The sequence below is a fragment of the Fukomys damarensis genome, unplaced genomic scaffold (assembly GCF_012274545.1).
Source record: "Fukomys damarensis isolate Sample0158 unplaced genomic scaffold, DMR_v1.0_HiC HiC_scaffold_16, whole genome shotgun sequence".
Taxonomy (NCBI): domain Eukaryota; kingdom Metazoa; phylum Chordata; class Mammalia; order Rodentia; family Bathyergidae; genus Fukomys; species Fukomys damarensis.
The window spans coordinates 66,130,383-66,143,482 of NW_022900928.1; the positions used below are offsets into that span (position 1 = coordinate 66,130,383).

At 40.2% G+C, this 13,100-nt stretch overlaps 1 protein-coding gene across 1 annotated transcript in view; it reads left to right on the forward strand.

Annotated features, from left to right (window-relative positions):
- Positions 1-13,100, forward strand: part of Ube4a (ubiquitination factor E4A) — a 38,604-nt gene that overhangs the window by 4,787 nt on the left and 20,717 nt on the right. Inside the window, exons 2-10 of the mRNA XM_010629348.2 lie at positions 780-941; positions 3,907-4,080; positions 4,659-4,771; positions 7,435-7,584; positions 8,173-8,332; positions 8,739-8,941; positions 9,143-9,334; positions 10,560-10,893; positions 12,912-13,032. Of these exons, the coding sequence (XP_010627650.1) occupies positions 821-941; positions 3,907-4,080; positions 4,659-4,771; positions 7,435-7,584; positions 8,173-8,332; positions 8,739-8,941; positions 9,143-9,334; positions 10,560-10,893; positions 12,912-13,032 (1,568 nt within the window). The 5' untranslated portion in view covers positions 780-820. The remainder of the gene's footprint in view (positions 1-779; positions 942-3,906; positions 4,081-4,658; positions 4,772-7,434; positions 7,585-8,172; positions 8,333-8,738; positions 8,942-9,142; positions 9,335-10,559; positions 10,894-12,911; positions 13,033-13,100) is intronic.

A 13,100-nucleotide genomic window follows, 5' to 3' on the forward strand; every position in this document is an offset into this window, starting at 1 on the left:
AGACTAGGAAATGAAAACTTGTTTGGGTCACTTTTAAAAGAAAGGGCCAGGCGTGGTGGCACACACCTGTAACACCAGCACTCGGGAGACTGAGGCAGGAGGATTGCTGTGAGTTAGACCAGCCTGGGCTACATAGTGAGCTCCATGTCAGTCCCAACTACATAGTGAGACCCTGTCTAAAAAAAAAAAAAAAAAATCTATTAAGTAGAGATATAGTGCTTAGTATACATTAAAGATCCATGATATATGCTGATCTCGTTCCAGTTCTGATTTACCATTCCAAATCTATGAATTTCTACGTAGAAAGGAATTCCTAGCTTCAACCCTAAGTCATAGGAGTCTTAGTAGGTGCCACTTTGTCCTCTCTACAGTAAATGAGAACTAGGGTGGCAGCTTGGAGACTTATGGTAAATTCATAGTTCTTGTCTTATTTCCTAGGTGTTTATAATTATTAGGGAATTCTCTCTTTATCAGTAATTCTATTTAACCTATTTTCTTAAAGGTATAGCACATAGAAATATCTCAACAGATAAATGTGTTCCATTTGATCATGTTTTAAATATGTGGTTTTAGCTGTCCCCAGATCAGACCATCATGTCCAGTCGGTAGGTTTGTAACCATCTTGCCAAAAATATCTTGAGTTTTGGGACAGAAATTGGCAGGTGTTAACCCAAAAGTCTCAAATGTATTATGTTTAAGAAATGGGAAAGAAACAATCATGGGTACATTATAGTTGTATTATCTGCTCTTCTGAGCCTAATAACCTGCCCTTTGCATAGCCCCACCCGCTAGGTCTGGATGGAGGATACCTTAAAGTGAAATGACAGACCAGGAGAATAACAACAACATCTCAAGTAACCCCTTTGCTGCTCTTTTTGGCTCTCTGGCTGATGCCAAACAGTTTGCAGCAATCCAAAAAGAGCAGCTGAAGCAGCAATCTGGTAAGTAGAGGAGCCAGTAGCAACAGATGACATGGCCTTGCAATGGAGTCTTCCCAAATTAAGTATTCTTTGGGCTCCTAATTACAATTGAAATTTAAATTTGGGGCAGAAATTGGTTTTTGTTTGCTTGGGCCAGAAGTTTTTTTTGTTTGCTTGTTGATGGTGGTGGTGGTTTTTGTTAGGGAGCCTTCCCTGTCCCATTTTCTCCCTTGCATGAAAAGAGACCAGATAACAGGTGGTTCCATAGGAACAGATGTCCGTTGTGGTCCCAAAGCTGTCATCATGTGATCGCCTAGTAAAAGCTTGTAAAATAAATCTTTCTAACATAGGAAATCAAAGTAGTGGCTACGGGTACAGAAAACACGTTGTATGCAGCTGTAGAAAGCAGATATAAGAGGAAGAATTATAAACACTTTTTGACCTGTAGACAAAGAGATTTGTCTTAAATTTAGTGCTTAAGAAGCCTCTCAAGTGAAATACTTTTTCCATTCTCTTGAATGGCTTTTTTTGTAGCATACTGCTGTTAGGACAAACTTCTAAGAAAAATCTAATAATTAGCTTAAACATGAAGAAAAAATCAGAATAATTTCTCACTGACCAGAAAAAATGGTTTTTCCCTCATCTGGGATCAAATTTAAGATCAAGTGCAACTTCTTCCTAGCAGGAGGTATAGACTAGAAGAATGACAATGTTTTTCTGACGTTAGACTTCTGAAGATATTTACAGTCCTTCAGAGTAGAAATTGTTCCCTTCCCCCCCCCGAAAAGAATGATAGTGTCTTTCTTTTAAGAAAAGGAGAGATATTTGCATTTTTCCTTTTTTAAAAAAAAGTTCATGTGCATAGTTGAATTGTGATCTTTCTTTGTGATTATGATTGAATAAAAATGAGGTAAAGTTAAGACAGATTAGTGATGAACAGGGTAAGAAAGCAAGGCACAGGTAAGTGCAGTGTTGACTTTTTAACAGGCTGTGAACAGGCTGACTAGAGTTGACACATTGCAAGCACCAAGCAGTGGAAACAAGACCAGCACATGCCCTTCTGTTGCTTTTTTGGCACCTCATCGCCTCACTTTGTTTATACTTGGTTTATCATGCCACCAGGTCCGACCTGTTTGCCGCCAGAATTAGTACTCTGCCAAAACCTTTGGCCTCCTGTATTGAACTTCACTTTCATAAAACTCCCGACACTCCCCACTTCTGAGAGTTTTACCAGGACTTTCAGAAGAACCCTTCTGTTAATAAGAAAAGCGGGTACAGGCTCATGCATGACTTTCATGACTTTTGTGTTTTGTTTGCCATACTACAGACTGGATCCAGGACCTCACACATACTAGATAAGTGCTCTACCCCTGAGTTACAACCACAGTACATAGCTTCCCCCCCACCCCCATACTACAGACTGAAAATAGGACCTTTGGACTGAGCTACATCCCCAGCCCTTTTCTTATTTTTTATTTTGAGACTGCATCACACTAAGTCACTAAACTGCCCAAGCTGGACTAGAACTTGAAATTCTGCTTCAACCTCCCAGGGTGCTAGGATTACAGGCATACACCATCATAGCCCTACATTTATAGTCTTTTGACATTCTGAGAGGCACTCTTAAGTTGCTTTATTAAAAAATTGAAGGGATTCAGTCAGTTAGAAAGTAGAGAGGGTGGAAAAGATATAACAGACAATTTATATATAAGATGAAAAGGACCGGGGATTTGGCTCAGTAGTTCCACTGCCTGCCTCGCAAGCACAAGGACCAGAGTTCAACTCCTGGTACCAAAAAAAAAAAAAGAAAAAAGAAAAGCTATTGTTACTAGTCATTAGAGAAATGCCAGTTAAAACAATAAAGCAGTTATTTTTTTACCTGAAATTTGTGAAGATTTAAACATACATACTCATACTAGTGGGTAGGCATGTAAATCACAACACTCTGTCTCATGGGTAACTTGCTAGTTAGTATATGTTAACTTTTTTACTGTTCAAGCTCTTTGAACAAATAATTGCATCTATGATTTTTTTTTTTTTTTGGTACCAGAGATCGAACTCAGGACCTTGCACTTTCAAGGCAGGCGGTGGCACCACTGAGCTAAATCCCCAGCCCTCTATGAATTTATCCTAGAAAAATATTCTTGCAAGCAAACACATAAGAAATGTACAGTATTATTCAAAATCATGAAAAATTAGAAACAACTCTTGTGTTCATCAGTTGAACAGACTTGAAGTTTAAGTGACTACGTAAGTCATAGTGCATACAATGTAATGGAGCTTTTCAAAGAAATGAGAAAGACCTGTGTGACCTACTAGGGGAAGCCACTGGTTCTGAGTAGGTTAAGCCAATTGAAAAGCACTGTGTATAGTATGATTCCTTTCTTTTAAAATTAAAAATCATAGTAATGAACATTAGCACCAGAATTGGGGATGGTGAGGATCTGGAGCATTGTCTGGTTCTCTATAGGAAATTAGTGCAAAGGAGGCTATATTTTTCTTTACAGTTTGGAATTATCAAAATAAATGTTTTCCCAGGAAAAAATCCATACATTTAAAATACTTGGGCGTTCTGATCTAATAGGTAATTTCTCAGTTACTAGTATTCTGTATGGAAAATGTTGTTATTTGGGCAATATAGAGTAAAACTGTGGATATAAGTGGGGGCCAAGGATTTAGATCAGTGGTTCTGCCGCCTGCTTCCCAAGCTCAAGGTTCCAAGTTCAATCCCCAGTACCAAAAAGAAAAAGAAAACAAAAACTATGGATATAAGTAATGAAACTTTGCTTTATATAATGTAAGATTTATAGCAAAGCATTTCAAAATCCTATTCTTGCCTCACTTGAGATATTCACTAATTAGATGATTAATTTGTTTCACATCCAAAATGATCTTCCTCTTGGTTACATTTATTGCTATTGGTAATATATTTGATTCTCTTTAAAAGTGAAGGATGCAATGTTTAACAGCTTACATATTCTGATAGATGAACTCCCAGCAAGCCCAGATGACTCCGATAATAGTGTGTCAGAGAGCCTGGATGAATTTGATTACTCTGTGGCTGAGATCAGCCGTTCATTCCGGTCACAGCAAGAAATATGTGAGCAACTCAACATCAATCACATGATCCAAAGAATCTTCCTCATTACTCTGGACAACAGTGAGTTACAGGCTCGTAACAATTTACTCATTATTCTGCCTTCCTACTTGGGCTTAGGCTAGAAAGTTCTTTGGCTCGTGGAAACCTCTTGCATCTAATGATTAAACAAACACGCAATACTCCCTGGAACACAGGGTTTCTATTTTAGTGAAGCTTTTATTGTGACCAAGAATAATGTTTAGACTGATCTTTCATTTCCATTTTGATACTATCCAGGCCATATAGCTGCTTGTCTTTACTACCTTGAAAGGGAAATGAGAATGATAGCCAAGCCCATTTTCTTCTGATATTGCCCTGAGAGGAGCTCATGTTCTGTCATGGAGTGAAAGAGAGGGACTTACATTGAATATCAAGATCACTGTGGGGCAGGGATTTAGCTCAGTAATTCCGCTGCCTGCCTCACAAGCACAAGGACCCAAGTTCGATCCCCAGTACCAAACAGAAATCACTCTGGTATTACCCAGGGCAGTCTTGGAGGTCAAGACAAATGATGTGAAGTTTTTTTTAATGTGAAGATTAATTGTCTAGGTAAGACCAGGAACATTATTTTTAACCTGTCAGATTAAAACCTTTCCCAGGTGATCCAAGCATGAAAAGTGGGAATGGTATCCCAAGCCGCTGCGTATATTTGGAAGAGATGGCAGTAGAGTTGGAAGATCAAGACTGGCTTGATATGAGCAATGTTGAGCAGGTACCATTCTTTTTGTTTGTTTGTTTGTTTTGTTTTGTTTTGGTTTTTTGAGACAGGGTCTCACTATGTAGTTGAGACTGACCTGGAACTCACTATGTAGCCCAGGCTGGTCTCAAACTCACAGCGATCCTCCTCCCTCAGCCTCCCAGGGTGCTGGGCTTACAGGCGTGAGCCACCGCACCTGGCTGAGCAGGTACCACTCTTATGTTTCTGTTTTTTGTTTTGTTTTTTGTTTTGGTACCGGGGATGAACTCAAGGATGAACTCAGGTCCTTGTGCTTGTGAGGCAGGAAGCAGAACCACTGAGCTAAATCCCTGGCCCTCACTCTTATGATTCTAATATGTGCCTTTAATAAAAATTAGCATGTAACTGGATACTGCTCATGGCTCTCTGTGACTTTGCTTGCCTCCATCTCTTACACTACTGCTGAGGAGTTCCTTTTGTGGAATCTGCTCATTGCATATGTCCCAATCTACCTATCTTTTAAAAACAAGTTAAAGCTGGGTGTGGTGGCACATGCCTATAATTCTAGGAGGCTGAGGTGGGAGGATCACAAGTTCAAGCTCAGTCTAAGCAACTTAGCAATTTATCAAGACCCTGTCAAAATTTTTTAAAAGGGGGGCAGGGCTGGGGATGTAGCTCTGTGTAACTGCCCTGGGTTGAATCAACAGTACTGCAAAAGAAAAAAAAAATCCTAGAGTAATCTATCTGGGCATCTCTACTGGGACTACTGTAGTCACTTTCGGTCTCATGTTGTATCTTTTTTATGTACCTGGCTTACCTTCCCTATTAGTTCCTTACTTTCTTTAAGGGCAAAGCCTCTCTCTGTATCCTTTCAAAAATCAAAACAGTGCTGTTTTGTTTTATTTGTGGTACTGGGGTCTGAACTCAGAGCCTTTGCACTGAGATACATTCCCAACCCTTTTTAAGATTTTGTTTTGATTTTTTTTCTTTCTTTTTTTTTTTTTGGTACCAGGGATCAAACTTGGGCCCTTGTACTTGCAAGGCAGGCAGCAGAACCACTGAGCTAAATCCCCAGCCCCAAGATTTTGTTTTGAGACGGGGTCTCACAAAGTTTCTTGCCTCAGCCCCCCAGGGTGCTGGGATTACAGGCATCACCATCATTCCCAACTCAAAACAGTGCTGTGCTAGCTTTGCGTTACCGTAACAACTCACAATTCTGGAGGTTCTAGTCTGTGACCAGTTGCCCTGTTGTGTTGGGCTATGGCAGAAGCACACAGTGAGCACAGCCATGTACATCATGAGCTACAGAAAGAAGAAAAGGGGGAAATGACCCAGATCTCATGACCCAGAACCTTCTACTGTGCCTCAACTACTGACTTTCCCACCATCTCCTAGTAGTGCCATCTGGGGACCCAACCTTTAAAACCCAGGCCTTTGGGAGACAATGAAGGTCCAAACATAGTAGTCCATTGTACCACACAGGTGTCTGATTGACATTAAAAACTTTGTACGGAAGACACTTGACAAAGTAAAGTTTAACTTTACATATTTAAATTTTTATCTTGCCAGGAATGGTGGCACAGACCTAGCACTTGGAAGCCTGAGGCAGAGAGATGGCCAGGAGTTCGAGGCTACCCTGAACTACATAACAAGATGCTATCTCCCAAAAAAATATATTTAAGTCTGATTGAGATCAACAGTTACACAAATAATAGATTTCACATATAAATTTAATCTTCGATACTCAGCACTATTCAGCATTCCTGTGCTGGGATTATCTCAAAACACTTAAAGCTTGATTTAGGATAATTGTAAATAATAAGTGTTGTCTAACATTTTCTGACTTTTTTGTTTTGTTTTTCTTTTTGAGACAAGGTCTCAGCTGTGTAGTTCAGGCTGGCCTTGGAACTCACTATGTAGCCCAGGCTGGTCTCAACTCATGGCAATCCTCATGTGTCAGCCTCCCGAGTGCTGGGATTATAAGGGTGTAGCACCACACCCAGCTTTTTTTTTTCCTTCATTAAGTTTACTGGTACATTTTAGGCATACAATACAGTTACATTCATCGTTGGGAATTTGTACCTTTACGTGATGTATCTTGGTTCTTATTTTTTTCCCCATTTAAAATTTTCTAAAGTCCTTTTTTTTCCCCTTCACTCTAAGCCAAGCATGTGATTCTTAGAATTACTATATTCTCTCTTTTTCTTTCATTCTTTCTTTCCCTTGCCTTTCCTTTTCTTTTCTTTTTCTTTTTTTTTTTTTTTTTTTTTTTTTTTTTTTTTTTTTTTTTTTTTTAACCTGGAACTCTCTATATAGTCCAGGCTGGTCTCAAACTCACAGCAATCCTCCTGCCTGAGCCTCCTGAGTGCTGGGATTACAGGCATGTGCCAACACACTGGCTAGCTGTCTGTCTTTCCTTCCTTCCTTCCTTCTTTCCTTCCTTCCTTCCTTCCTTCCATCTTGGTTTGTTTGGTTTGGTTTTTTGAAACAGAGTCTCACTATGTAGCTCAGGCTGACCTTAAACTCACTATGTAACCCAAATTGGCCTCAAATTTCTGGTGTTCCTCCTGCGTCTGCCTCCTGAGTGCTATGATTACAGGTGTGTACCATCATACCCAACTCCAAGTTACTTTTTACATTTTAATGTGCTAAGATTAAATCTGTGATGGTTTAGTATTTTTGTGTGTTTTTCTTAATAGGCCATTTTCGCTCGCTTGTTACTTCAAGATCCAGGAAACCATTTGATTAACATGACTTCTACAACATTAAACCTCTCTGCTGATCGAGATGCAGGAGAGAGACACATTTTTTGTTACCTTTACTCCTGCTTCCAAAGAGCCAAGGAAGAGGTAAAAGAATAATTCCCACTGAATCCTGTATCATCGTCTTGGGTGTGACTTTAGCACATAAATGAGAATTGGATCAGTGACTGTTATATCAACTTATATCCATCATAGTATATCTAATCTGGAACTGGATATCAGAAGCAGTATGAGTTTGTCCAGGCCTTAGTCTGCTTTCAATGATGGAGTTCATCTCTCCCCCCAGTTAAGCAGTATCTCCTCTCTGTCTGTGTCCAACCCTTTTAGAAACCACACCTTAAAAATAGGTCTGGAAGGACTGGGGATTGAACTCAGGGTGCTGCCACCTGCCTCGCAAGCATAAGGTCCAGAGTTCAATCCCCAGTACCCAAAAAAAAGGTCTGAAAAATTCATTTCCACTGAAGTGTAAATGTTAGAGTTGGCTAAGCATGACACTTCTAAGATTGGAATTTTGACAGGTAAATGTTTCCTTAAGCCAAATAGTGAATCTGTCATGAATTTTCAAGCACACAAGCGATATTTGAAATATTGTGTAAATTTTCCAAACTTTTTTCTGTGTCTGCCCTTATTCCACATATAGCATTATATTTTCTCTCTTCTTCATGGTGCTTCCAGATTACCAAAGTCCCAGAGAACTTGCTTCCCTTTGCAGTACAGTGCAGGAACCTCACCGTGTCTAATACCCGAACAGTTCTCCTTACCCCAGAGATCTATGTTGACCAAAACATCCATGAACAACTGGTAGATTTGATGTTGGAAGCCATCCAAGGAGCTCGTAAGTACATGGTATTAGTGACCTACATCTTATTTAGGAAGTCTCAGAGCCATTACAATTCTGGTGTAAATTAAGGAAGAGAAACTTACTCCTTGATCCTTGGGATTGAATATCAATATACATATCAGGAGAATCAGAAGCAGTAAAGAGCCAGTATATGAAGGCAATAAAAATTCCTGCCAGGTGTGGTGGTGCACACCTGTAATCCCAGCACTATGGGAGGCTAAGGCAGGAGGATCACAAGTTTGAGGCCAACTGTGGGCAACTTAGGGACACCCTGTCTCAAAATTTTTAAAATTTTAAACAGGCTGGGGCTGTATCTCAGTGGGAAGACCTGGGTTCAGTCCCCACCAAAAAAAAATGTAGAAACATGATGGTCTCCTTTCTCTTATTTGTCTTCTGTTAGATTTTGAGGATGTAACTGAGTTCCTAGAAGAGGTCATTGAAGCCTTGATACTGGATGAGGAAGTTCGAACATTTCCTGAAGTCATGATTCCAGTGTTTGATATTTTGTTGGGCCGAATTAAAGATCTGGAGCTCTGCCAGATCCTACTCTATGCATATCTGGATGTTCTTCTCTATTTCACTAGGCAAAAAGATATGGCAAAGGTAGGCTTGAAAAGTGCTATATATTTTGAGGAGCTGGAGATTTACTAATTCATGCTTTCCTGTCCTAAGAACACCATAATATTACCTTTAGAATAAAAGAAAGATGGATTAGTTGTTGTACAGATGTAACTTTTTGAGGCCCTGTCATTCCATCACCTGTATCTCACCATGCAGACATGTATGATTTATCTCCTTCTATAGGTTTTTGTAGAATACATTCAGCCCAAGGACCCTAGCAATGGGCAGATGTACCAGAAGACCTTGTTGGGAGTCATTCTGAACATCTCCTGCTTATTAAAGACTGCAGGTGTGGTAGAAAATCATGCCTACTTCCTGAATCCATCTCGTTCCAGTCCTCAGGAGATCAAAGTTCAGGAAGCCAACATCCATCAGGTAGAACTGTTTCTTGGTATACTCTAGCCCCCTGCTTTTAGACTATTATAATCTCCTCTGTGTAGTCTATGTAGGTATGACATATAGATAAGACTGCTTGAGCTTCTTTGGAAAAGTAAATTAGTCTGGTTGGCTTTTGCCACAGTGATGTAAAGAAACTGCCCTGTTTGTGGCATACACTAAGAGCAGAGGGTAAACCTTCCTACAGAGTCAATATGAGCTGCTGCAGCCCATCCCCTGTGCAGGAGCCCTGCTTCTTCCCCTCAGCTTTTGCCCTTCTCATCAAGCTATTTCGTATCACTTAGCTCCTAAAATCTTTTGACTAAACTCCACCTTAAATCCATTTTTTTTTTCCTGTTTCCACCTATACCTTCTCTATTTGGACCTCTTAATATAAACTATGGTAGAGGTCTCTCCAACATGAGGCATTTAAATGGTTGAATTAGGGATAATTTAAGTCTCCCAGTCACCATTTAATCATCACAACTCTGTTGGTAAGCAAATGTTAGCAAACTGTAACAGCGACCAAAGCAGTCTGCCACCTGTTTTTGTAAATAAAGTTTTACTAAACATAGCCGTGTCCATTCATATGTAATTTTTGTGTCTTCATTTCATGCTACAATGTTTAAATTGTGTAATTCCACCCAGTGACCATAAGATAAGCAAAGCCAAAAATATTTATCATCCAGTGGTTTGCAAAAAAGTTTACCAAGCCAGGCATGGTGGCACACACCTGTAATCCCAGCACTCAGGAGGCTGATGAAGGAGGATCACCATGAATTTGAGGCCAGCCTGAGCTACATAGTGAGTTCAAGGCCAGCCTGAATTACAGAGTGAGGCCCTGACTCAAATAAATAAATAAATAAAGTTTACCAGCCCCCACTATAAAACTAAGTCCTGCTGTCTACAGTTTGGCAGGTGAGCAGAAAATCTCTATGAAATGCCAGGAAATCTGCTTTTTAAAAGTCAGAGCTGGGCATGGTGGCACATGCCTCTAATCCCAGCATTCTGGAGGCTGAGGCAGGAGGATCACTGCAAGTTTGAGAGCAGCCTGGGCTACATAGTGAGACCCTGTCTCAAAATAAGTCAGAACCAGGGGATAAGGTACAACGAGAGTAAGGGAAAACAGGATTAGAAATTTAATAGTTGCTAAGGTTTGAGAGTGAAAAACTATGAGGATTGTGAAACTGGAATGTTCTATTATTGTTTTTTTCTGGCTGAACAGTTCATGGCCCAGTTCCATGAAAAGATCTACCAGATGCTGAAGAACTTGCTCCAGCTCTCTCCAGAAACCAAGCACTGTATCTTGTCCTGGCTTGGAAACTGTTTGCATGCAAATGCAGGCCGCACCAAGATTTGGGCAAATCAAATGCCAGAAATCTTCTTCCAGATGTATGCCTCAGATGCCTTCTTTCTCAATCTGGGTGCTGCTCTCCTGAAGCTGTGCCAGCCATTTTGTAAACCCAGATCCTCTCGGCTCCTCACCTTTAACCCCACTTATTGTGCCCTGAAGGAGTTGAATGATGAAGAACGAAAAATTAAAAATGTACACATGAGAGGTAGGGGTGGAAACTGGGCTTCTCAAAAGTGTGTGTGTGTGTGTGTGTGTGTGTGTGTGTGTGAGAGAGAGAGAGAGAGAGAGAGAGAGACATTGAAAGCAATCACTCATCTTTTTTCACAAAGTGCCTCTTTCTCAAAAGATGAAGCTAAGCATGGTGGTACATACCTATAATGCCAGAAACTCATGAGTCTGAGGCAAGAAGATCACAAGTTTGAGGCCAACCTGAGCTACATAGCAAGTTAAAGACAATTAAAAAAAACAAAAACAAAAAACTTGCAACTTTTTTTTTCCCCAGTATCAGGAATCGAATTCAGGACCAAGCACTTGCCAGGCAGGCACAGTGTCAATGAGCTACATCCTTGGCACTAATATACTTTTCTTTTTTTTGTAGCTTTTTTTTTTTTTGAGATAGGGTCCCACTATGTAGTTGAGACTGACCTGGGACTCACTGTGTAGCCCAGGCTGGTCTCAGCGATCCTCCTGCCTCAGCCTCCCAAGTTCTGGGATTATAGGTGTGCACCACCACACCCAGCTTTTGTATCTTTTAATATTTTGCTGTAGTGAGACTTTTACTCTGGATTTGGCAGCCTTAAGTATTCATTCACTCATTCATTATAAAAATGAATAAAATACAGCCCCTTGTTGAACTCAGAGGCTCCAAAAGGAAGATGATACGTTAATAGATGATTATACTATGTCATAGGGCTAAATTATGGGAGCACAGAAAAGGAGTGAATATTTTAATTGTGCAGAAGTTAGGAATGTTAATAGGTGAGTCTTGAAAGATGACTTGGGTTTTACCAGGCAGAGGGGCAAGAGGGTCTCTTTATACAAAGGGACTAACAAAGGAAGAGGCACAAAGCTGTGAGAAGTGTTGACTGAGGAATAATTAAAAGTTCAGAGCAAGAGGAGATGAGGACCAAGGGGTGGGAGGTAGAAAAAACAGGTCTGGGAAGAATGATGGGGCCAGATGGAAGAAAAGTTGAACAATTATAGAAAATTGAAAAGAAATGACTCATGACACTACCAATCAGAATGAATCACTGCTTAATTTTTATGTATTTCCTTTCAATTTTGCAACTGTAAAAGCCTGCTTAATAGGGTGTGTTGGCGCATGCCTGTGGTCCCAGCATTTGGGAGGCTTAGGCAGGAGGATCACAAGTTGGAGCCCAGTCTAGGATACATAGTGAGTTTAAGACCAGACTGAACTACGTAGCAAGAGCCTGTCTTTAAAAAAAAAAAAAGTAGGGCCTGGAATTTAGCTCAGTGGTGCCACACCTGCCTCATAAGCACAAGGTCATACATTCAATCCCCTGTACTGGGAGGAAAAGCAAGTGATACCTATTCAAAAGCAAATAATTTTTTTTTCCCACAGTACCTGGGATTAAACTTAAGAGCTTCATACATGCTAGGCAAGCCCTCTACCACTGAGCAACATCCTTTGCCCTTTTTTTATTTTAATTTTATATTGAAACCTTGCTCAGTTGGTCTTAAATATCTGAGTTTTAAGGATTATAGGTACACACTACCATGCCCAGCTTTTTTTTTTTGTACCGGGATCGAACTCGGGACATTGTGCTCTTGAGGCAGGTGGTGGAACCACTGAGCTAAATCCCCAGCCCAGCATTTTTTTTTTAAAGAATAGAAAAGTTTTATTGAGAGAAAGATAGCTTCTAAGAGAGAGACAGAAGGGGGCCGTGCCCAGTTTTAAAAGCAAGTCTTAAATACAGAAAACCACAGAGTAGAAACAGTCCATTGCCTCTCTCTTGGGAAAATCTACAGTATTATCATTGTTTTTAATTCTTTGTAATTTCATTGGTCAAGTCAAAGCATTAAACTTTCTGTGGATAGCAAGAAGCCAAAGAATGCTTTTAGGCAAGGAAATGATGTAGTGAGGTTTATTTTGAAGAAGATACTACTGCTAGCAATGTGGAAGCTGAGCAAGTATAAGAGGGACAGAAGACCAAGATAGATGTATGTGACAATCCATTTACTGTTCATTTGTACTTATTTGAGGTTTGGACAAAGAAACCTGTTTGATCCCAGCCATGCAGGAGCCGAAGTTTCCCCAGAGCTACAACCTTGTAACAGAGAACCTTGCCTTGACAGAGTACACCTTGTACTTAGGATTTCACAGGTAACTCCTTTGATATCATTAGCAAATAACTATTTAGTTGTGTTGACAACCAGTTTAAAAGTGAGCCT